Source organism: Carica papaya, chromosome 5 (genome assembly GCF_054855325.1).
Source record: "Carica papaya isolate Zhongbai chromosome 5, ASM5485532v1, whole genome shotgun sequence".
Lineage (NCBI taxonomy): Eukaryota > Viridiplantae > Streptophyta > Magnoliopsida > Brassicales > Caricaceae > Carica > Carica papaya.
Window position 1 is genome coordinate 41441765 of NC_142313.1, and position 25919 is coordinate 41467683.

At 41.3% G+C, this 25919-nt stretch overlaps 2 protein-coding genes and 2 pseudogenes across 4 annotated transcripts; 2 read left to right on the plus strand and 2 right to left on the minus strand.

The window, feature by feature from the left end:
- The first annotated feature begins 570 nt into the window (after positions 1 to 570).
- LOC110821039 (uncharacterized) lies at positions 571 to 6046 on the plus strand (annotated as a pseudogene). The gene is made up of 7 exons (XR_015819374.1): positions 571 to 1804; positions 2258 to 2410; positions 2917 to 3452; positions 3543 to 4387; positions 4810 to 5032; positions 5154 to 5270; positions 5908 to 6046. The product of XR_015819374.1 is annotated as an uncharacterized LOC110821039 (transcript).
- Positions 5554 to 9380, minus strand: LOC110821040 (putative disease resistance RPP13-like protein 1; annotated as a pseudogene).
- LOC148266107 (uncharacterized) lies at positions 9368 to 23967 on the plus strand. 2 transcript variants are annotated; one of them, XM_088221044.1, is made up of 4 exons: positions 9368 to 10269; positions 10480 to 10550; positions 10784 to 10880; positions 12283 to 23967. In XM_088221044.1, the coding sequence occupies exon 4, from the start codon at positions 12293 to 12295 to the stop codon at positions 13892 to 13894; it is 1602 nt and encodes a 533-aa protein (XP_088077170.1). In that variant the 5' UTR covers positions 9368 to 10269; positions 10480 to 10550; positions 10784 to 10880; positions 12283 to 12292; the 3' UTR covers positions 13895 to 23967. The 2 variants fall into 2 exon arrangements, with proteins under 2 accessions (XP_088077170.1, XP_088077169.1); XM_088221043.1 differs by having other exon boundaries at positions 9368 to 10550.
- Positions 23968 to 24398: 431 nt separating this feature from the next.
- On the minus strand, positions 24399 to 25258 carry LOC148266108 (uncharacterized). The gene is made up of 2 exons (XM_088220551.1): positions 24871 to 25258; positions 24399 to 24811 (listed from the first exon to the last, which is right to left on the minus strand). The coding sequence occupies exons 1-2, from the start codon at positions 24989 to 24991 to the stop codon at positions 24399 to 24401; spliced, it is 534 nt and encodes a 177-aa protein (XP_088076677.1). The 5' UTR covers positions 24992 to 25258.
- Between the last annotated feature and the right edge of the window lie 661 nt (positions 25259 to 25919).

Consider the following 25919-nt stretch of genomic DNA (forward strand, 5'->3'; position numbering starts at 1 on the left):
GAAATCTCGCAATAGTAAATATATATAATAAATAGTTTTTCTTATGATAAATGAATTTACTTAAATCAAGAATTTCATTGGTTGTTTTTATGATTTTTACCAACTTTCTGTTTCTGTATCGGTGAGTAGTGTGATATTCTTATTGGGATAATGTAGCTCACTATTTCAATAATTATTTCAGATCAAGAGAACCAAAATTCAGATTTCGACCAAGAAGAGGGTGATGAATAAGTCTCCACTATTCGGACTCCCTTCAAAAATTAGGGAATGTCGTTCTAAAATATTTAGTTATTTATTTTTTTGTTTATTTTTTTAATTTTCGTTTATTTTTTTAAAAGAAACATTCTCGTAATTTTATTGGACAGTGTAAATTATTATTTAAAGAATATAAACTCTAAATTCTTTTATACTTAATTTATAATATTATTTTCTTTTAAATTTTAGAATTTTACGTGATGTCTTTCATTTGATTTTTTTACTGAAAGCTTATAATTTCTGCAGCAAAATATATTCTCTTAAAAATGGTATATATATATATATATATGTAAGACTAATGAAGTACAAAATATAGAGTTCACATTTTCCAGAAACTGTCCTCACTCTGCTGTATTCTCTTCTGCATTTCCTCTGCATTTTGTTGCTCTCTCTTTTCTCAATGCATACCCACACATTCAGATTTAAATTTCTGCATTTTCCCTTCTCTGTTTTTTGTAATTACAGACACAAAAACAGCAAGCTTTTGCCTCCAACAAGGGCAACAGTCCTTCATCTGGGAAGGACTCCAGACCCTCAATATCCGGATAATTCGATATCTCCAATTCCCCAAGAGATAGAAGTAGGCTGTGCATTCTTTCAGGCAGTGACTTCAATTTACAGCAGTTTTTGAGAATAAGATGTTTCAGGTTGGGAGCAGGGAATCCCCCAGCGGGAAAAGAAACAAAATTGCGGCCCTCTTCTATTTTTATATATGTTAGTGATTTAAGTTCACGGAAACTGCTACTCTTCGAAAATGTTAAAAGATTCCAGCTTCCTACAACTGCTGAGTACAAGATATCTAAGGTTTGGAAACAAGTCAAATGGAAATGACTTCAAACTCCAACTTATTGTCAAATCTGTAAGGAATTTGTAGCAGCAGTTGATTTGAAATTCACACATAGCTGGAGTGGTTTGAAGTGAAGACCCAAACTTCAGGCATTCATCAATCACAAGTTTTTCCAATAATGGAAGATAGAAAGGAATATCTCCTTCGAGGTTGTCACAACGCATTATATAAAGCTCCCGTAGACGAAGGAAAACACCATTACCATGTTCTCCATCAGGAAAGAACCACTCCTGCCATTGTTCCATGTCCAAAAACCACAAAATTTCGAGACATTGAAATGACTGAATTTCGAAAGAAAAGTTTCCATAAAACTCAGGGCCAACAGCAACCACACTCTTCATTCCTCTGATATGGAGCTCTTTGAGAAGGTAGTTGCCCAAGTGGTGGCAAGATAACTTAGTTTCGGTATTATTGAGATGACGCAAATTGATTAATGTTCCAATGTTAGCTGGCAACTCTGTGAGGCAATAGCAATGTAACAATAATAATGTCTGCAAGTTGAATAAAGTACAGATGGTGTTGGGAAGGCTTTCAATTAGAGTGCCGGAGAGGTCTAAATATCGTAGATGTTTCAACTTTTTGATGTGACAATCAGACAGAGAGAGAACACGTAGGTACCGGAGTTTCTGCCACAACTCATTTGGTATCTTCATAGAACTCCTACTATATGACCATGATATTCCTTCGAAAAATGGAAGGAAGGTGCGTAAGTGCTTGGCTTCGTAAAATAACTCAAATTTCTCAAAGTTATCATAACTGTGATATTCCTTCGAAAAAGACTTACATCTAGTCTTTCTGTTATTCTTGCTGGTGCATTTTTCTATCTTTTTGATTTCTTCACTTCCTTGAGTTGCTGAAGAAGGGGAAGAAGATTTGAGAACCATACTTAGATGTTCGGAACAGACCAGTAATCTTTGTGGAATTCATTTAGAATTAAGACCTCGTTTACCTACTTTAACTAGAAGGGAAGGTAAAAATTCTACTAGCTCATTTTTGTCATATTGAAAATTTATAAAAAATTCGGGTTAGTCCCTAATGTAGCTCTAGGCTTTCAATTATTTTGGGTCCCTAAGAATGAAGAAAGAGATTGCCTCTAATTGCATTTTATTTTTATTTATAATCCGTTGACCTGAATACTTGAGAAACATCTTCTAGGGATGACAATGGGCTATTTGGTGATTCTAATCCATTGAAAACTGAGAAATGGTTTTGGAAAAAGGATTTTGACAATAAGGGAGATCCAGAAACAGTTTTCAACGTATTGGATGCAATGTTAAAAGACAGTTTGGAGCGTCTGAAATCAATGAGGTAAGATTCTTACAAAATCTATAGACTAGTTTGAAACAGAATTGCATGGAGTGTTTTATTTGCATCATTGATGGCTTGTGCAAGAAAATAGAATGATTTTTTAAAAAAAAGTTGTTGCACCGGTCTCCTATCACATGGAAGTTTATAATTGAATGTGTAATATCTTCCTATGTCTGATGGAGCATAACTTTGCTTGTTGGATTTAAAGTTCTGCAAGTACTTTTAGATATTTGTTTGTTTGACTCATTCTAGTTACGGTTGACTGATGCATTTAAGTGTTAGTCTATAAAATTTCTGTAGTGTATGAGGACGTCTGAAGAATCTTGTTTATTGGTATTTTAAAACTTTTGATTTGTACCGATTAGATTATAAATTTGTAGATATATTAGGATTAACCTTCAAATAAGAGCTTTAGATAATCTATGCTGTGTATTTTGAGTATCTTATAAATGATTTCATGAGTTACAGAACTGACAACATGTTCCGTTACTTGCCTTGTGGTGTAGGGAAAGCATATCTTTGGGAAGGATAGGCTTTACACAGTGCACTTTGGATCTTGATTAAACTAGATACGTAGCTCTAATAAAAGATTTGTGTTCTGAGGGGAAGCTGGGAGCAGCTTTATGGCTGCAGAGAAAAATGATACAGAAAGGTGTTTTCCCCGATGTGCTTACACATAATTATCTTGTAAATCAGCTATGCAAAACAGGTGAAATGGACAAGGCAGTTTGGCTTATTAGGGAGATGATAGAAATGGGACCCTCTCCCAACTGTGCCACTTACAATACTTTTATTATGGAATATTGCCTTGTGAATAATGTGGATAAAGCTCTCTATCTCTTCTCAACCATGACTAATTCTGGTGTAAAGCCAGATAGAGTTACTTGTAACATACTTGTGCATGCATTATGCAAGAGAGGTCATTTCGATAATGCCATGAAGCTTCCTGAAGAGATTCTTGGTGATGAGAATGACAAGGCAACCTCAGACATGATTACCTCAACTATATTAATGGATGCGCTCAAGCCCGCAGTCTTTGGATGAAATACTTTGAAATAATACAGAAAGAGATATTGTTGCATACAATGTCCTCATCCGTGGGATTTTGTTTGAGTCCAGAGGTAAACACTTTTTACATATAATACTCTATGAGTGCTCTTTGCAAATAAGGAAGATTTGATGAGGTTTTTTATGTCAAGAATAGAGGTTGCTCCTGCTCAGATTACATACAAGATGATTATTGAAGGGTTATGTATTCATAGAGATGTGCTTAAGGCTAATGAGTTTCTTCTTAGTATGTTAGAAAAGTCAATCATACCTGAGCCACTTATGTGGAACCTTGTCATAAATGGTTATGGAAGGTATGGAGATATCGATAATGCATCCTCAATCAGGGATCAGATGTTTGCCCATGGTATTGCTCCAAATGTATATACATTTAATGCTTTCATTCATGCAGAAGTAAAAGGAGGAAACATTAATGATGCATATTCTCTCAAAAAACAAATGCTTTTAAGCGGCATTTTCTCAGATGTAACCTATAATTTGTTGATAGGTGCTGCTTGTAAATTAGGACATATTTATTTTGCCCTTCAGCTGTATGATGAAATGGTGAGAAGGGTATGTGAGCCAGATATAATAACGTATACTGAATTAATCAGAGGCCATTGCAGGCAAGGTAACACAAAGGAGGCAGAAGAGCTTCTCTTAAAGATACAAAAATCTGGTTTAGTGGTTGATCATGTACCATTTCAGATACTTATTAAAAAGTACTGCAAAATGAGGGAGCCCCACCTTGCATTTTACCTATATCAAAGGTGGTTGATTGGTAATAAATGAGTTTGTCATTCAGTAAGTTCAAAATTATTCATAGGCATTGCAGAACTGCAAAGTTTGTTCCAAGCCATTCATTCTACTTTGCCGTGACTGGGCCGATTTTCTGCCTGTGGGGTCAATAGACGGTGATTCTTTCATGAGGTATGTGTATTTCTTATTGCTTTGTTATACTTCTCCCTTCTGTTGAATCCTTCTCTGAAACAATTGTCACTCCTGAAATTCCACAGGAAAATGGTCTTATAACTGTTATACATTTTTTCTGTTATGTAGTTTTATTAGTTTTAGTTTAGTATACTCTATCTAATGAGGTTTATTATTATAAATGAAGGCAAAAAAAGCTTCTGTGATCAAGGGATTTTCTTCCCATGCTTATATAATAGATCTCTGTTTCAGTTGGCTCAATATGCCGGCCAAGAAAATGATTGATTGGATAACTGGTTCCAGGATGGCGGAATATTTAGATGATTTTATATTTATTAGAAGTGTTTCAAGGATATTTCTTTCAGAATGTTGTTTAAGATTTGATTTACTGTTTTTTCTGATAATGGGATTTTTTGGTTTAGCATATTGGATTGTTGTTGAGCCCTGAGGTCCTGAAGTTAAGGTCCTAGAAGTTTCTCAAGAACCCTTCATCCTTGCCATCTTCAGTTACTGGTGAAGACAGTGTTAGGATGCTCTGAGTGGTGGCTGAAGGCCTTTGGCAATTGAAGATGCCCGAACTACATCCTTAAAGGGGGACAATTAAACATGCCTCTTAAAATAACTGCCATGTCTTGTGGCAATAAAGTAAGAATTCATGGCACATGTGCTTGTTTGTTGATTTGGAAACTAGTAAGATTAGAAAGAAAACTAGTAAAAAAGCTGCCCTATTTCTTGGTGAAATTAGTTAAATTTTATGGTTTTACAGGTTTAATGAGAGTGGCGTATGAAGCAAAGAAGTCACGGTTGAAGAACATGAACTGATCAACTAGGTCGACAACAACAGCTTATGAAGTTCAGCAGAGTTTCTGGAGACTGCATAGTGGTAAGCTTATAGTGGGTTCAATTATAGATTACCCATTAGTCTGGAAAACCAAATGGTGATAATATCATTGAAGTTATAAGCGATTCCTTTTCTGATTTGAATTAACAGGACGCGAAGTTTTTTTACCCCTCCATTGTGATTGATTGCAACAATGCTTGTTTATCTCTTGGGAATGCATTTTCGAAGTTCTAATTTGTGGGCAGTTATTCAGCCAAAAGAACATGAAATTTTTCCTTTTTGAGTAAAGAAAGAAGTAGAAAAGTTGTAGTGAGCTATTTGTTGATTCATCGTTCAACTTCTCAAAATGATGTAAAATTGGATGAGGGAAATTACTTCAAGAAACAACTTACAGATATAGCAATTTATATTACATGAGAAATTATTTGTAGACATCTTGACTTTGTAACTGAGACTGATTCTATTTACTTGAATAACATTATCATTCATTTGTTGTAAGCTTAAGTCTATTCAATAGAATGTGCCAAGCCACCATACAAATACTTAGTCACTTAAAGCTACTTGTAAATACATGTTGAACATAAAGAATATATAATCACACAAAAGATCAAGGACTAATCGATATTTTTGCTATGTGAGCAATCTTTTGCCAATCTTCACCCTCCTCTCTTTGGCACAGGTTTTTTTTAAAATAGGGCAAGACCTTATACATAAATATGCAAGAGAGGTTGGTAGCCGCTCTTCAGGCAACCGTTGAATCTTAGGGCAAGATTCAATCTCCATTACTCGAAGAGATGTGAGCTCCCCGAGCACCAAGCCATCCAGGTTCCTCAGATTCGGAAATCCGGATATACAGAGACATTCTAGACAGGAGGTCAAGAGTCCATCTGGAAAGGACTGCAGGCTTTCAAATTTGGAACAAATTGACAAGAACTTGAGATGGGTGAGCCTTTGCAAACCCCAGTTCATTCGCTGCTCAAAGAATTTGTCACAGTGAATTATCTCAATGTGAATCAAACTGAAGGGAAGGCCTCCTTTTTGGAAATGAATCAATATACGGGCAATTCAATAGGCGCAATTAGATAAGAGACGGAAGTAGGCTGTGCATTCTTTCAGGCAGTGACTTCAATTCACAGCAGTTCTTGAGAGTAAGATATTTCAGGTTGGGAGCAGGCAATTCCCCAGCAGGAAAAGAAACGAAATTGGGGCACTCATCTACTTCTATATGTGTTAGTGATTTAAGTTCACGGAAACTGCTGCTCTTCGAAAACGTTAAGGATTCAAGCTTTTTACAACTGCCGAGTACAAGAAACCCAAGGTTTGGAAACAAGTCAAATGGAAATGACTTCAAACTCCAACTTATTGTCAAATCAGTAAGGAATTCGCAGCAGCAGTTGATTGGGAGCTGAAGTTCCTCATGCTGGAACATTTGAAATTCAAACATAGCTGGAGTCGTTAAAAGTGAAGCCCCAAGCTTCCGACATTTAAAAATCACAAGCTTTTTCAATAATGGAAGATAGAAAGGAATATCTCTTTTGAGGTTGTCACAACACTTGATGTAAAGCTCCCGTAGACGAGGGAAAACACCATTACCATATTCTCCATCAGGAAAGAACCAATCCTGCCATTGCTCCATTCTCCAAAATTTCCAGACATTGAAATGACTGAATTCCGAAAGAACAGTTTCCATAAAACTCAGGGCCAACAGCAACCACTCTCTTCATTCCTCTTATGCGGAGCCCTTTGAGGGAAGGTAGTTGCCCAAGTGGTGGCAAGATAACACAAAAATCACAGTCGCACAGAGAAAGAGATACTAAATTAGGTAATGACTGAGGTCCCAGCCAATCTGGAAATCTCGTACCCCCATAATTTGCAAGGACGAGTCCTTTTTAGCTTTCAATGAGGTTGAAGTTTGTCCAGAATCTCTCTAGCAGTTTGTGAATCGCTTGTACAACCACTCCATTCCAGAGACAGATTCTTGATGTACTTCTTATCTTTCAACTTGGCCACTGATGCATCCTGCACATGGACAATGTTCTGCAACCCAGAAATGGTAAGTTCTCCACGGAGATCCTGAAGATCTCCTAGGTACCCCATCCCACAGCCATCATCATATCCCAAAACAAAATTAGTTAATGTTCGGAGATCTTTCAGTTTATTCATTTCTAGAGGAATCTTTTCCAACTTAGTTTTGCTAATAAAGAGATGACGCAAATTGATTAATCTTCCCATGTTAGCTTGCAACTCAATGAGGCAATTTAACAATAATAATGTCTGCAAGTTGAACAAAGTACAGACTGTGTTGGGAAGATTTTCAATTAGAGTGCCGGAGAGGTCAAAATATCGTAGATGTTTCAGGTTTCCAACTGAATCAGGCAACTTTTTGACGTCACAATGAGACAGATAGAGAACACGTAGATACCTAAGTTTCTGCCACAGGTCATTAGGTACCTTAATAGAACTGCACTTATATATAACAATGAAGAAAACGGGAGGAGTGTGCGTAAGTACTTGGCTTCGTAAAATGTCTCAAGTTTCTTTAACTTATCATTATCATGATATTCCCTCGAAAAAGACTTTTATCTAGTCTTCCTGCCAACTTTATGTGACGGTTCACTCTCACAACTCTGACAGAATTCCCCTGACACAGATTTGGCTAAATCATGAATAAGGTCATGCATAATGAATCGAGATTTATCTCGAGTTTATTTTTGAAAAAAGGACCTTGATGTCAGATGATTGAAGTACTCATCCCCTATATTTTCCATCTTCTTCTTTCCTTTAGGCCGATGTAAAAGATTTTCTGCCATCCACATTAATATTAATTCCTCCTTATTGAACTTGTAGTCCTTGGGGAATGTCGCACAGTAAGCAAAACACTGCTTTAGATTTGATGAGAGAAAAAGATAGCTCAATCTCAGAGCTGGAAGAATGTCGCTTGTATCATCTTGTCAATCCCAGATGTCGCTTTCAACAATCTCATTCCATTCCTCGAGACTTTGTTTGGAACGCAGTAGACTGCCTAGTGTCTTCACTTCTTGACAATTTGCCTGCCAACTGCTTCAAGATTTGGATATGCTTCTGAATCTCTGTTGTCAAGGGCATGTTTCACAAACAGCAGCCATGAATCATTTCCTGATAATTGCTTCAGATGGCGAGTGGGAGTAGTTTGCATCATTGATGCAGCACCTTCATTTCGTGTTGTCACAATGATCTTACTTCCTTGAGCTCCAGATGAGAAAGGTTTCCTTAAGGAGTCCCAGTTATCATAATTCTCATTCCAAACATCATCGAGAACAATGAGAAATTTCTTCCCTTTCAAAGTCTCATTCAGTTTAACTTGAAGCAGATTAAGATCCTTGATATCCAAAATCCCTGGAGAAATTGTCTCAACCACTGTTTTAGTAATCCTACATATATCAAATTCTTGTGAAACACATACCCAGGATTTGATGTCAAAAAAATTATCCACTGCACAATCATTATATGCCAGCTGAGCCAGGGTGGTCATGCCAACACCACCCATGCCCACGATAGCAACCACACCTATCTTGCAGTGTCTTGCATCATCAGAGAGCAACGAGTTAATGATTGCCTCCTTCTCCTTATCTCTACCAAATACGTAAGAATCATCAACCAGAGAATTCGTTGGAAAACCTGTAATTAGTTTTCGACCAACACCTCTCAAACTGAGTACATCCTTCTGGTTAGCCATATACTATAGTGTGCCAAGTGTCTCTTCTAAACGTGATTCTAACTCCTTGTCAATGGAAGTGGGAATAGATGGAAGGATACTCCATACCTGGCTTGAATCTGCTTTGTCTTGAGCTTCCAACAAGCACCGTGAAGCTTAGGTCCTCTGCAATGTATACTGCATCTTTGAGTTCATCAAGCCATTTTTTGACTGCTGGGTGGGTTATCTGCTTCTCTTCAGCATCATCGAGCACGGGACTAAGGGAAAGCAGAGTGAGATTCAACTTCTTGAGCAAATCATTGTTGAGTTTCCTGCAGTGAAAGAAGATTAAAACCTCAGGGGAAGCCATCCGATCAAACAGAACCTGGAGGAAAGCTGAGATGAAAGCTCCACCAACCATGGATGCAGCCATTGTTGTGATGAAGAAAAGTATTGGAAGATCAAAGCCTTCAAACAACTGAATCTGGAGGAGATTGATATACCAATAAATCAAGCAGGGTGGAAGGCTGCAGGGCTCACCTTAACTGGCAAATGGGAGTAGTTAATGAATTACTCCACAAATTTCAATGTGCCACATTCAACTCTCTGCATAGACAAACTTAATAAAAGTTCTTTATATATAATATACTATGTAAGTGTTTGACGTAGGTATTTAGAGTGTCTGTAGCTTATATTATAAATTTAAAAAGTGTTGCTAAAATAATTAACGGTAGATCCATCTGCAGTGGTTATATAGCATCCATCCTGGCTCACTTCGGTGCTGGTTACAGGTGACTTGGTCTCTAGTCTTAGAACAATTTTGGCCACTTCTTACATCCCACAACCCACAAGAACACTAGCAAGCAGAGAAATAGAAGGAATATATAATGTAAAAGTTATACAAGATAATAAAGTAAAATAAGACGGTAACTTGTGTAGCACCCGGAAAGGAGGAAAAAAAAAAAAAAAAAAAAAAAAAAAAGGGGGGCCACGTCAGCAGCCACGTCAGCAGGCCCGGTCAGCAGTCCCGGCCAACCAGGGCCTGCCACGTGGCAAGATCGCGTCACTCCGAAAGGAGCCACGTTGGCGATCCGCGTGGGTGCGATCCGACGGCCCAGATCAATCGCGCGATCGGACGGCCCAGATTCAAACGCACGGACGGCCCAGATTCAATCAAAAACGAACGGCCCAGATTAAAACGAAATGAACGGCTGTGATCAAAAGGCAAGGGGTTATAAATAGAACCCCCACACCAGACCACAAACCCTAACCGCCAGCCGCTCGCCGGAGAAGACGAACCAGAGGCCGACCGCCGCCACCCGCCGCCACTCGCCGCCGCACCGGGGAAATTTCCGACCGCCGATCGAGGTAAATTTCATACCCCCGACTCGTTTTTTCCCGCTGATTCCTCCTATGGCCAAATCGAGGCCGAAATCCCGGCCAAACGGCCGGAATACGCGGCCGAAGCCCAGCGGCGCCGCCGCGCCCCCTCTCGGTTTTTGCCTCCGACGAGGCCCTTCCCGGCCTCCGTTCGATGCAATTTTTATATCACCGTGATCACCATTCTTTTCTCTACAGGTTGACCGGAGCCGAATCACCAAAACACGAACCTCGCCGGAGAGCCGCTGCACCCGAGAGCGCCGCCGCCGGTAAGCTCCGTTTTTCCGTGATTTTTTGGCCCCCCGAGGGCCCTAGGGTTGTTTTCTGACAAGGACCAATGCGAGCGTGGCCGAATTCGGCCGAAAACAGCCAACCCGAGGCGACTCGCCGCCGCCAGCGGCGGCGCCGTCGCCGGAGCACGGCGGAGCCGCCGTGCCGGAGTTGCGATTTGGGCCGAAAGAGGCCCTGGGCCTAATTTGGATTTTTTTTGGAACACGTGCAGGTACTCTTAGTGTGTTTCAGTTTCCCGGGAAAAATTCAGGGAAAATTAGGGACGGCCTGCAGGCGCACTGTGAATCGTATTCGGATCTCGAAAACAAGTAAGGACCCCTCACCCTATTTCCTATCACGGTATTAAAGTTCAAAATGATAAAACGGTATTTCTTGAATTAACGCATGTGTGAAATTGCTTAAGGTTGCTAATGGAGCCCGAGTCTAGTGTGATTGATGATTTACGGTTATTTGGCCTGTTTTACACTGTTTTACAGCTTTAAATGCATTATGGGGTTTGATGTGTTCATTTTATAGTTTCGAATGCATATATTACTGTTTTATTAATTATGGGTTGAATGACTGAAGAACTGATACTGTATGTTGTCTGTTCGGCATGAATTACGATTTGCTTGTTTAAATGTGAATTGATGATGCTTATTGAGGAAAAAGGGAAATGAAACATTGTATAGACTGATAATTGTATGATGGGGTCAGCCTGACTAGATATCCTGGGAGATGGTGGACGGACCGGGTCCGTAGGGAACCCTACCGGGATTGTGGTCTCACATGCCGGACGGGGTATGGAGATCTTATGGTTTTGGCGCCCATACCGGACGGGGTATGGGGACGGCCCGTTTCACCCTCATACCGGACGGGGTATTGAGGTTTATGGTTTTGGCGCCCATACTGGACGGGGTATGGGGACGGCCCGTTTCACCCTCATACCGGACGGGGTATTGAGGTTTATGGTTTTGGCGCCCATACCGGACGGGGTATGGGGACGGCCCTGGAAACTGATTATGAATGTTAAAGGTTAACGGGTAGCGGGACCCCTAGGGACCCCCATGGATACTAGTAGGCTGGTAAATGAGAAAAGGATATGTTGTATAATGATTGAATTACAAAAGGCGTGATAAGTGCTATGTTGTACAGCTTATATTATTCCATGATTGTGATAATGTTATTATTTTTCTTATATTGTTTTCATAAATTCCACCGAGATAAGTGGATGGTAAAGGTTTTCATGTTAATAAACGAGTTTATTGTAAATCATACTCCATTGGTCTTTTTGTGTTTTTCTACCCACCTTTACCTCCGTGACGGTGAGATATCGTGATGTTCTTACTGGGCTAGTGTAGCTCACTCCTTATTTAACCATTTCAGATCAGGAAGACATGGTTCCCGAGCCCGTTCCGCAGGAGGACGACGAAGGGGATACCTAGAGACTCTGTAGTCATACTCATAGTTTTATTTTCGAGTTTCTCTCTTAGTTAGTTTAATCTTTTATATTTTAAGTACGTTTCTGGTTTTTCGTGTAAGGGATGTTAACTGAAATTTTGATCTCGCTTCCGCATTTGACATATTCAAATACTCATTTCATTACAATATTTCCGGGGCCGTTACAGTTGGTATCAGAGCCGCATTTCCTCGGACCCATCCCTTACACTATAGTCCTTTAAAGAAATACTCACCGATTGGTCGTTACTCAACCATTCCTTGTAAATGCAGGTACACAGAAATGAGGAGAGGAAGGCCCCCACTAAACCGAGCGGCCCAAGATAATTCGCTTCGGGAGGATTTGGACAGATTATATGAGATGGTGGAAGCTCTCGTAGCTGCTCAGCGAAGGCAAGAGGAGAGAAGGGAGTTACCCGGACCTCCTCCGCTAGCGCAGGTTGAGCCCCCGTTACAGCAGGCTGATCCCGAGCCACCCCGGCAGGAGCCTGTTCCTCCACAGTACCACCCGGCACCACAGCCGCGGTACGACCCGGTACCACAGCCACAGTACCAACAGGTACCGCCACAGCACATTCCAGTGCCCCCACCCCATCAGCAGGCGCCACCACAGGGTCCCCCAGTTCACCCTCAGCCGGCCCCAGTCCCTCTACCTCGGGACCCCGCTCCCTCCTTGATCGACCCCGGCTTCATAGAGAGGTACAGGAGACTGAACCCTTCTACTTTTTCAGGGGGATCCTCTTTCGAAGAGGCCCAATACTGGCTGGCGGAGACTGAGAGAGCCTTTGAGACCTTGGGAGTAATTCCTGAGCAGAGGGCTGCCATTGCCTCCTACATGCTGGTAGGGGAAGCAGTACGCTGGTGGGAGCTCAAGCGGGCCACCTTGCCTGTACCAGTTACTTGGGAGCAGTTCCTAGCGGCTTTCCATGCGGAGTATCTCCCTAAACACATCCAACATTTAAAGGAAATGGAATTTGCTCAGTTGGTCCAGGGTAATATGACAGTGTCGGAGTATGCCCGCAAGTTCCTGGAGCTGGGCCGACATGCCCCGGAGACATTGTTGGATGAGGGCCGAAAGGCCAGGAAATTCCAGTGGGGTCTCTGCCCGGCGATCAGACAGCACTTGTTGGTGATGGAGCTCGAGACATATTCGGCAGTCCTGGCAAAGGCGCAGATCATAGAAAGGAGCTTCGACACCCGCCCTCAGCTAGCGGGAAGTTCCCGACCTTCAGCCCCGCTCCGCAGGCCAGCGCCTGCCATGCCTGTCCAACCCAGTAAGAGACCCAGGCCTGCCGCTCAGGGCCCTCCTCAGGCTATGGGGGCAGCTCGTGGGAAGATCTGCCAGTACTGCGGCAGGGATCATGGGGACCGACCCTGCTACCGCCTCAACAACACCTGTCGCATATGCGGCAGTGCCCAGCACTATGCAAGGGAGTGCCCTAGGAACCAGAATCAAGGGAGGCCTCCAATCCAGGGCAGAGTTTACAACCTTACCCAGAAGGATGCCGATGCAGACCTGGACGTGGTACATGGTATGTATACTATCTCTGGCCACATTGATCATATTTTGTTTGATACTGGTGCATCACATTCTTTTATTTCACATGTTCTTGCTTCCAAAATTTGTGTATCACCTGATAGACTTGATTCATTATTGTTTGTATCTACCGCTGGGGGGGAGACATTACTAGGAGAGGTTGTCTACAGGGCATGTGCCGTGGAGATAGCAGATAGGAAATTGAGGGTAGACCTGATAGGGTTAGACACAGGGGATTTTGATGTAATCCTAGGAATGGATTGGCTGGCGGTGTATCACGCCACCATAGACTGCTTTAATAAAAAGATTGTATTTAATCCTCCCAACGAAGAGCCATTTACAAGTTAATAAAATTATTCGGTACTGATTCTCCCTAATGACAAATTCTTTTCTTCTTAATTCCCAGTGCGTTGATATTGTATTTTCCCTAACTAGGTAAACCCAAGAAGGAAGTTTGTATCCAAGAGATTCCAGTAGTCCGAGACTTTCTAGACGTATTTCCGGATGAACTGCCCGGTCTACCAGGGGACAGAGAGGTCGAGTTCACCATAGACTTACAGCCAGGAACCCAACCCATCTCGGTAGCTCCTTACCGAATGAGCCGCATCGAAATGGAAGAGCTAAGGAAACAAATCACTGAGCTACAAAACAGTGGCTTCATTAGACACAGCATTTCCCCATGGGGTGCCGGGGTTACTTTTGCAAAGAAAGGAGATGGAACGTTGAGACTGTGTATTGATTATAGAAGGATAAACAAGGTAACAATTAAAAACAAGTACCCTCTCCCCCGGATTGATGACCTTTTCGATCAGTTGCAGGGTGCACAGGTCTTTTCTAAAATAGATCTACGATCAGGTTACCATCAGGTAAAAGTGAGAGCAGAAGACATCCCCAAGACGGCATTCCGAACCAGGTACGGACACTATGAGTTCCTGGTTATGCCGTTTGGGCTAACCAACGCCCCGGCCATCTTTATGGATCTAATGAACAGAATCTTCAGAGAGTTTTTGGATAAATTTGTCATCGTGTTCATCGATGATATCTTAGTCTACTCAAAAAGTAGAGAAGAACATGCTCATCATCTTGCCCAAGTCCTCCAGGTACTCAGGGAAAAGAAGTTGTATGCAAAGTTGAGCAAGTGTGGATTTTGGCTCGAGCAAACCGCCTTCCTAGGACATGTTATATCGAAGGAAGGGGTGTCGGTGAACCCCGAAAAGGTTGAAGCGGTACTTGGTTGGGAAAGGCTGACAACAGTTAAGGAAATTCGCAGTTTCCTAGGGATGGCGGGTTATTACCGCCGGTTTGTCGAAGGGTTCTCCAGTCTAGCGGCCCCTCTAACCCGACTCACAAAGAAGAATGCAAAGTTTGATTGGAATGAGAACTGCGAAAGAAGTTTTTCAGAATTGAAGAAGCGACTGACTACTGCACCCGTGCTGGCTCTACCGAGTGGATCAGGAGGGTATACAGTTTATAGTGATGCCTCCTATCTGGGCCTGGGTTGTGTCCTGATGCAGCATGGAAAGGTTATAGCATATGGGTCTAGACAGCTAAAGAATCATGAGAAGAACTATCCTACCCATGATTTGGAGCTTGCCGCAATCATACACGCCTTGAAAATCTGGCGCCATTATTTGTATGGAGAGACCTTTCAGATCTACACCGATCATAAGAGCTTGAAGCACATCTTCACTCAGAAGGATCTCAACATGCGTCAGAGAAGGTGGATGGAACTCCTCAAGGACTATGATTGTGACATCCTATACCATCCAGGTAAGGGCAACGTAGTGGCCGATGCCCTCAGTAGGAAGAGTGCAGGCACCCTAGCCCATCTGATGGTTTCGGAATGCAGGTCCATTGGGGCTACGCAGCAGGTTCGACTGCAAGATCTGAAGAGGGCCACATGTTTAAGCCACCTAGCAGTCCAACCCGAGTTAATCCAAAGAATAAAGGAAGTCCAGTCAATCGACCCCGCCCTAGTAAACCGCAAGAAGGATGCATAACAGGGAGTGAACTCAGAATTTCAGATTTCTGCCGACGGATTGATTCGTTTCAAGGACAGAATGTGTGTCCCAGACGACAATGAATTAAAAAGAGACATCATGACAGAGTCCCATAGTTCAAGGTTCGCCATGCATCCAGGAAGTACAAAAATGTACCAAACTATGCGACCCCGATTCTGGTGGAATGGGATGAAGAGAGATATAGCCGACTTCGTATCTAAGTGCTTGGTATGTCAGCAGGTCAAAGCAGAACATCAACGCCCAGGGGGGTTGCTTCAGCCCTTACCGATTCCAGAATGGAAGTGGGAACACATCACCATGGACTTCGTATCGGGACTACCCAAGGCACGATCGGGACACGATGCCATATGGGTAATTGTTGACCGACTCACTAAGTCTTCCCACTTCCTGGCCATCAGAATGACTGATTCGTTGGACAAATTGGCAAGGATGTATGTCCGGGAAATAGTCAGACTGCATGGGGTCCCAGTAACAGTGGTATCCGACAGGGATCCCAGGTTCACTTCTCGGTTTTGGAATAGTCTCCAGCAAGCTATGGGAACAAAGCTGTCCCTTAGTACTGCCTTCCACCCCCAAACCGATGGACAATCAGAGAGGACAATCCGTACGCTGGAGGATATGCTCCGAGCGTGTGTCCTTGACTCCGGAGGCCATTGGGACGACCATCTACCCCTGATAGAGTTTGCCTACAACAACAGTTACCAAGCAAGCATCGGCATGGCCCCATACGAGGCGCTATACGGGCGTCCGTGCAGGTCACCGATTTGTTGGGAGGAAGTGGGCGATAGAAGATTGTTTGGCCCGGATTTGGTGGAAGAAACCACGTCCAAGATAGTTAAGATCAAGAAGAACATCCAGACAGCTCAGAGTAGGCAAAAGAGCTATGCTGATACCCAGAGGAGAGACCTGGCCTTTGAGAAAGGTGACCGGGTGTTTCTTAAAGTCACCCCCTTCAAGGGAATTAGTAGGTTCGGCAGAAGGGAAAAATTAAACCCCAGATACATTGGACCCTTTGAAATCTTAGACAAGATTGGTACCACTGCCTACAGACTTGCACTGCCCCCTGAGCTCTCCCGGGTTCACAATGTGTTTCATGTATCTATGCTGCGCAAGTACAATCCGGACCCTTCTCATGTCGTGGCTCATGAACCGTTTTCACTCCGAGAGGACTTGTCTTATGAAGAAGTACCGGTCAGTATCACGGACCGAGAAAGCAGAATACTCCGTAACCGGGAAATATCATTTGTAAAAGTCTTGTGGCAGAACCACACGCCTAGGGAGGCGACTTGGGAGCTGGAATCAGAATTTAGGGCCCAATATCCTCATCTGTTTGATCAAGAGTAATGAGGCAAATTTGGGGACCAAATTTCTTTATGGGGGGAGAGTTGTAGCACCCGGAAAGGAGGAAAAAAAAAAAAAAAAAAAAAAAAAAAGGGGGCCACGTCAGCAGCCACGTCAGCAGGCCCGGTCAGCAGTCCCGGCCAACCAGGGCCTGCCACGTGGCAAGATCGCGTCACTCCGAAAGGAGCCACGTTGGCGATCCGCGTGGGTGCGATCCGACGGCCCAGATCAATCGCGCGATCGGACGACCCAGATTCAAACGCACGGACGGCCCAGATTCAATCAAAAACGAACGGCCCAGATTAAAACGAAATGAACGGCTGTGATCAAAAGGCAAGGGGTTATAAATAGAACCCCCACACCAGACCACAAACCCTAGCCGCCAGCCGCTCGCCGGAGAAGACGAACCAGAGGCCGACCGCCGCCACCCGCCGCCACTCGCCGCCGCACCGGGGAAATTTCCGACCGCCGATCGAGGTAAATTTCATACCCCCGACTCGTTTTTCCCCGCTGATTCCTCCTATGGCCAAATCGAGGCCGAAATCCCGGCCAAACGGCCGGAATACGCGGCCGAAGCCCAGCGGCGCCGCCGCGCCCCCTCTCGGTTTTTGCCTCCGACGAGGCCCTTCCCGGCCTCCGTTCGATGCAATTTTTATATCACCGTGATCACCATTCTTTTCTCTACAGGTTGACCGGAGCCGAATCACCAAAACACGAACCTCGCCGGAGAGCCGCTGCACCCGAGAGCGCCGCCGCCGGTAAGCTCCGTTTTTCCGTGATTTTTTGGCCCCCCGAGGGCCCTAGGGTTGTTTTCTGACAAGGACCAATGCGAGCGTGGCCGAATTCGGCCGAAAACGGCCGAAAACAGCCAACCCGAGGCGACTCGCCGCCGCCAGCGGCGGCGCCGTCGCCGGAGCACGGCGGAGCCGCCGTGCCGGAGTTGCGATTTGGGCCGAAAGAGGCCCTGGGCCTAATTTGGATTTTTTTTGGAACACGTACAGGTACTCTTAGTGTGTTTCAGTTTCCCGGAAAAAATTCAGGAAAAATTAGGGACGGCCTGCAGGCGCACTGTGAATCGTATTCGGATCTCGAAAACAAGTAAGGACCCCTCACCCTATTTCCTATCACGGTATTAAAGTTCAAAATGATAAAACGGTATTTCTTGAATTAACGCATGTGTGAAATTGCTTAAGGTTGCTAATGGAGCCCGAGTCTAGTGTGATTGATGATTTACGGTTATTTGGCCTGTTTTACACTGTTTTACAGCTTTAAATGCATTATGGGGTTTGATGTGTTCATTTTATAGTTTCGAATGCATATATTACTGTTTTATTAATTATGGGTTGAATGACTGAAGAACTGATACTGTATGTTGTCTGTTCGGCATGAATTACGATTTGCTTGTTTAAATGTGAATTGATGATGCTTATTGAGGAAAAAGGGAAATGAAACATTGTATAGACTGATAATTGTATGATGGGGTCAGCCTGACTAGATATCCTGGGAGATGGTGGACGGACCGGGTCCGTAGGGAACCCTACCGGGATTGTGGTCTCACATGCCGGACGGGGTATGGAGATCTTATGGTTTTGGCGCCCATACCGGACGGGGTATGGGGACGGCCCGTTTCACCCTCATACCGGACGGGGTATTGAGGTTTATGGTTTTGGCGCCCATACTGGACGGGGTATGGGGACGGCCCGTTTCACCCTCATACCGGACGGGGTATTGAGGTTTATGGTTTTGGCGCCCATACCGGACGGGGTATGGGGACGGCCTTGGAAACTGATTATGAATGTTAAAGGTTAACGGGTAGCGGGACCCCTAGGGACCCCCATGGATACTAGTAGGCTGGTAAATGAGAAAAGGATATGTTGTATAATGATTGAATTACAAAAGGCGTGATAAGTGCTATGTTGTACAGCTTATATTATTCCATGATTGTGATAATGTTATTATTTTTCTTATATTGTTTTCATAAATTCCACCGAGATAAGTGGATGGTAAAGGTTTTCATGTTAATAAACGAGTTTATTGTAAATTATGCTCCATTGGTCTTTTTGTGTTTTTCTACCCACCTTTACCTCCGTGACGGTGAGATATCGTGATGTTCTTACTGGGCTAGTGTAGCTCACTCCTTATTTAACCATTTCAGATCAGGAAGACATGGTTCCCGAGCCCGTTCCGCAGGAGGACGACGAAGGGGATACCTAGAGACTCTGTAGTCATACTCATAGTTTTATTTTCGAGTTTCTCTCTTAGTTAGTTTAATCTTTTATATTTTAAGTACGTTTCTGGTTTTTCGTGTAAGGGATGTTAACTGAAATTTTGATCTCGCTTCCGCATTTGACATATTCAAATACTCATTTCATTACAATATTTCCGGGGCCGTTACAACTTGAACATAAAAACATACTGAAGTAGACTACATCTAGGTTCAAGTAGTAACAACTAACTTTTATTCTACTGCTAGAACAGATACAAAGAAGAATGGAAACAAGACGAGGTGAGTTTGCCCCTGTTCAGGCTAGACTTTCCTCATGTTTCATCAAGCTTGCTCTGAACGAAGCAGGCTCTTTGAACTGTCAAATACTAGAGCTACTACTCTCTTTTTAAGATCAACAAACAAACTTATACGTGTTTTCACTCAGTATTCTACGTAGCTATTTGGTGAATGTACAAATTTGTTTGTAATGTTAAGGTCCAGAAATGCATATCAACTTGCAAGCAATTATATAATTTACAATTTACTGAAACTGAAATAGGAGTTTCTGCTTTTCTTTTTCCTCCCTTTCCAAAATACAAACTGAAAGAAGAGTTGCCAGAGAGGCCAAGCGTAGGTGTAAAGTCTGGAGTCAAGCAAAATAACTGGCAAATTTGTGGATCAGTGTTGATTATTCATTTCAACGGTTTCTAATCAAATATAAATAACCTTTTCCACACAAGAATGGTGCAGAAAGAATACAAGCCTTAGCAAGTACTTCTAAGACAAGGAAAAGAGGAACAAAGGGACAAAAACAAAAATTTAACAATTGAATGTGCCAAACCCGCATATAAAAATCTGTTTCTCTTTGTGAATTATTGAAATAGAGAAACCAACATAAAGATCCAATCCAACCAACCATAGAGAGAAAAGCAGCAGGCAAAATATAGAAAATCAGAGCACATACACGCAGACTTCTATTTATATTTTGTACCTTACACCGCCAGTATCAGTAACAGGAACTTAATATTGTCTGATCGCTGTGAAGCCAGGCAGCAGTTCTGACTGAACCAGGAGACTTGTCAACTTCTCTGGGAGGTGCATCTGGACGATTTAAATCAAATATGCGGAGAATTTCTCAAGTCCACCAGTGAATAATGTTAGCAGTTGAGTTTTTCTTGAACAGTGATTGCTGAAGTTAGAAAATTATGATTATTTTTTCTATGTTCTGCTTTAGTTAGTACGTGGTAGTTGAAAGGAATGGTGAAGCATGTTTTGAAGCAAGAAAATCAGCAACTCTTACTTGTTATAGTTAACAAAATGATGTGTTTTATTTGACTTTTTTGCTGACAGTTTGTATTTGCTGTAGCAAAATATCTTCTTTTAAAAATGCTATATATATGTAAGGCTGATGAACTACAAAATATAGAGTTCACATTTTCCAGAAGCTGTCTTTACTCTGCTGTATTCTTTTCTGCATTATCTCTGCATTTCCTCTGCATTTTTTTGCTCCCTTTTTTCTCACTGCAGACCCACACATTTAGATTTAAATTTCTGAATCATTCTTTCTTTGTTTTGAAATTACAAACACAAAAACAACAAGCTTTTGCCTCCAACAGTGGTATCACAACAGTATTCTTTAAGGGCCTTGAGTTGTGAGTAATTCAAATGACTTCAAATGTCAACTTGCCAAGTTCACCAGTATTTAAAGGAGAGAATTATGATTATTGGGCAGTGAGAATGGAAGCCTATCTTCTTGCTTATGATCTGTGGAGCGTTGTGGAGAAGAAGTATGTAAAAATTTCATTACCTGAAAATCCTACCTTAACGCAGATTATGCAAGATGCAGAAGGGTCCATGAGGAATTTCAAAGCTCTTTCAATTCTTCATATCAGTTTCTAATGACATATTCCCGAGAATAGTAGCTTTTAAGACAGACAAGAAAGCTTGGAATTATTTGAGGAAAGAATATGCTGTGAGTGGTAAAGTGAGAAGAGTAAAATTGTAGACTCTGAAAAGAGAGTTTGAGTTGTTAAGAATGCAAGAGGGAAAGAGTATTAAAGAGTATTCTACAAGAGTTATGAATTTTGTTAGTCAAATAAAGCTGTTTGGAGAAGAATTCAAAGATCAAAGAGTGGTTGAAAAAATGATGATAAGTCTCCTTGAGAAGTTTGAATCAAAGCTGTCTGTAATCGAAAAAACATGTGATCTTGAGAAGCTTACTGTTGCTGAACTTATCAATAAGCTACAGGTTCAGGAGCAAAGAGTTTCAATAAAAAATGTTGAGATCATAGAAAATACTTTTCAAGCAAGGCAGAGTTACAAGTTTGGGATCTTAACTTCAGAAAATGAAGGTCAATCCTCAACAAATAAAGGGAAACAATTACAGAGTTCAGAAGATTCATCAGAAAAAGGAAAGTATCATTTTTGTGGAAGTTGTGGTAAATCCAATCATCCTGAGAGTAAGTACTGGAAGCATGTACAATGTAAGATTTGCAAAAAGTATGATCATTCAGAGAGAGTGTGTTGGAAGAGAAAAAATCAAGCATCACAGCAAAAGAATAAGTCTCAACAACAGCAGCAACCACTTCAGCAACAAGAAGTCTATTTTGCTGAGAACCATGAACAACAGGAAAGTAATCTTTTCATGATGATTGAGGCATCTTGTGTGAGTGAAAGTGATTTCTAGTATGTGAACAGTGGGTGCACAAGCCATATGGCCAAGGATCTTATATTGTTTAACAACTTCAATGTTAATTGCAGAATTAAAGTGAAACTTGGCAATGAGACAGTTGTGGAAGTTCAAGGAAAAGGCTCAATACCAGTTCAAACTAAGTGAGATATCAAACTCATAACTGATATGCTCTTTATTCCTGATTTAGAGCAAAATTTGTTAAATATTGCTCAAATGCAAAATAAAGGTTATTGTATTTTGCTAAAAAATAATTACTACTTTATTTAAATATGATAGTAATAAAAATCAAGAAAAACAATAATAGTTATGTGCAAATTAACATGTTTTTATTGCCAAGGATGAATTGATCTGCTTGTGGTACAAAAGATTTAACAATGTTGACTTTTTGAAGTTTATGTAAAAGAGTAGGGATGTGTTTGTTGATGAATCAACATTTTGGAATTGAGATAAGAAACAAGTTGAAGCAAAGAAGCTCATAGAAGATGCAGCTGTTGCAGCTTCAAGTTCTCAAAGTGTTCCAGTTGAAAATGTTCAACTTAATTCTGCAGAATTTAATTATTCAACTGTAGACACACTAGATACAAAAACTAAGTTATTGGTTGAGGATTATGAAATGTGCAATTTGGCCATCATTGAACCAACAAACTATGAAGAGTGTATGTCATACAAGGAGTGGCAGCTTGCTATGGAGGAGATTTTCGTTGACCCACTTCAGGGGTTTGATGAATTCGTTGACATGGTGTACAAGTTGAAGAAGGCATTGTATAGCCTCAAGTAGCTGGTGCAAGTTGCACGAAGCTGAGAAGAACCAAGAGATCCATTTGGAGCATTGCAAATCAGAGGAACAACTTGCTAACATTCTAACTAAAACTTTGCCAAGAGAACAGTTGAAGACTTGAGAACCAAGCTAGAACTGTTCAAAATAAAACTCGAGGAGTGTTAGTAGTTGAGTTTTTCTTGAACAGTGATTGCTGAAGTCAGAAAATTATGATTATTTTTTCTATATTCTGCTTTAGTTAGTAAGTGATAGTTAAAAGGAATGATGAAACATGTTTTGAAGCAAGAAAATCAGCAACTTTTGCTTGTTTTGGTAAACAAAATGATGTATTTTATTTGACCTTTTTGCTGACAGCTTGTATTTGTCGTAGCAAAATATCTTATCTTAAAAATGCTACATATATTCAGAAGCTGTCCTTACTCTGCTATATTCTCTTCTGCATTTTCTCTGTATTTTTTTGCTCTCTTTTTTCTCACTGCAGACCCACACATTCAGATTTAAATTTTTGTATTATTCTTTCTCTGTTTTGAAATTACAAACACAAAAACAACAAGCTTTTGCCTCCAACAAGCAGTAGGTGTGTGTCCTAATCAAAGATCCTATTTAGGCAACTTATGCATATAGCAAACATTGGAGATACCATATACTTTCACCCATAAATATATCATGAATATCATAACCAAAAGATAATTTTGTTACAAACGTGAGACTTAAGGGCTATATACAGACAAAATGACATACGGCAAATAATGGTTAAATTTGCCTACTTGGGGATTTGGGTTAAAACTAAGGATTCTTAGATATTAATTTGAAGTCATTCCTTGGATTTCTTAAGCTTCATAAGAATGGCAAAGGTTTTGGCTTTTTTACTGATTTATGTAGGATAAACTGAGGACTATTTCTTTCAGATGAAATCCTCCTAGATCAGCAAAAATGGCAAAAAAGAAAAAAAAAACAACAAATAAAAATCAAAACAAAGCCATAATCAAGTCCCTTTGCAATATAAGTGAAGAGACATTCTAAGCGAACCCATGAGCAGTGGCCACCAAAAAAAATCATTGTTTAGCAAAGGAAAAGTCCAAGGGAGCGTCAACATTTGAAAAGTCTAGCATTCACTCCAAACTAAACAAGTGAAAAGAGCTTCTCCAAAGCGTGATTCAGCTTCCTTCTTTGTGCAACTCCATCTCCGGGCCCGATTGGACAAAGTGAGAAAATAATCAAGGGAAGGGGGAGAAACACAGATAAAGCTGAAAGTATAAAAAAGGTTGAACAAGAGCCTTCAGGCCACCTCATAAAGCAAAAAGGGATGCCAATGTTGTTTAAGATTTGATTTACTATGTTTTGTGTTAAATTTAATAGTTAAATTTAATGATTTTTTATTTATCTGTTTAGTTTCAAATTAGAGTTCAAATCAACCGTGAAGTTGTTTCACGGTAGGATACGAAAATACCATGCAACGTGTATGCATGGATTTCGGGCTTTCTGATCTGATCAGTTGGTTGATGTAACCTGCTTCTATTTCTGCCTGTAGAATTTCTCCTTATAACCAAGCTTTTTGCAGAAATTGCACCGAACGGCTTTCTTTCCCTTGTACCAGCACTCATTTTCAGGGTGGTTTGTCAAGGAACAGATGCTGCACTGAGAATATTTTTTTTACTTACTGAAATTTTGATTTGCAGTTTGATTCCATTCACTCCTTCTCCCTTGATTCTGTGTTGAAGAGCTACTTTTGATCTGAGTTGAAATTAAGGCTCCCTCGCTATGTTGTCGAACATGCATATTTACCCCCTGCTCACTGAATTGAAGCTTGTTTATCAGCTCAGCCGAGGAGATAGATTCAATGTCGGCAAGCTCCTAATAGATTCAACGTCGGCAAGCTCCTCCAAGGCTGAGATTTTAGACTCGAATTTAGGGAGCAAGCTGATAAGAATCTGCTCTACCACCCTTAATTCTGGAAAATCCTCCCCAAGCAGCCTCATTTTGTTTACCACATCCGAGAGTTTGGAGGCATAGTCCTTCACTGATTCATTTTCCTGCATTCTAAGTAATGCAAACTCACTCTTCAATCTCAAAATTTTTATCTTCCTACTTCTGACTCCCCCATCGAACTCTTCCTTCAGTTTCTTCCAAGCAGCCTTTGGTGATTCGAAGTTCATAATCCTTGAAAACGCTCTATCCGAGACAGCCGAGAAAAGGCAAGCAATAGCCTTTGGTTTCTTGGCCTTGTCTTCCTCATGCCTTCTGATTTGGTTTAGAGTGGCAGTGTCCTCTAGTGGAGGAGGATGCTGTCATCCGTAATAACATTCCACAGACTTAAGGCTTTCAGATGGGCTCTCATTTTGATTGCCCATATATGGTAATTTTCTCCTTTGAAGTGTGGGGGAGGTGAGGTTCCAGTGAATGTCATCGGGTTTTTCGAGAGTATGTTGATTTACCAGTCCCTTAAAATAAAAGTTCTGATACCACTTGTTGATCTTAAGTAAACGAGCTTCAAATGAGGTTCTATGAATGATAGAACTTTGAGAGAGAAAGTTGATGAGAGAGAAGGACAGCAAAACAGAGCAAGATTATGTTTTGCTGTCCCTCTCTCTCATCAACTTTCTCTCTCAAAGTTCTCTCATTCACAGAACCTCCTTTGAAGCTCGTTTACTTAAGATCAATATTTTGTGATAATGGGATTTTTTTTTGGTTCAGCATGTAGCTGCTTGGAATGTTGTTGAGCCCTGAGGCCCTGAAGTTAAGGTCCTAGAAGTTTCTCAAGAACCCTTCACCCTTGCTATCTTCTGTAACGACCCCGGAATTTTTGAAATGAAATATGTGTATTAAAAAGGGCAAATGCGGAAGCGGAATAAAACTTTGATTAACATCCCTTACACTAAAACCAAAAACGTACTTAAAGTATAAAAGAACAAACTAACTAAAAGAGAAACTCGAAAATAAAAGCTATAAATATAACTACGGAGTCTTCAGGCGTCCCCTTCGCCGTCTTCCTGCGGAACGGCTCGGGAACAATGTCCTCCTGATATGAAATGATTAAATAATGAATGAGCTACACTAGCCCAGTAAAGACATCACACTATCTCACCGTCACGGAGGTAAAGGTGGGTAGAAAACACAAAAAGACCAATGGAGCATAATTTACAACAAATTCTTTTATCAATAATAAAATCCTTTACTATCCACTTACCTCGGTGAAATTCATAAAACAATATACGAAAGCAGTAACATTATCATTATCATGAAATCATATGAACTGTATAGCATAAAACTTATCACGTCTTTTGCATCTCAATCATTACACAACATATTTTTCCTTATTTACCAGCCTACTAGTA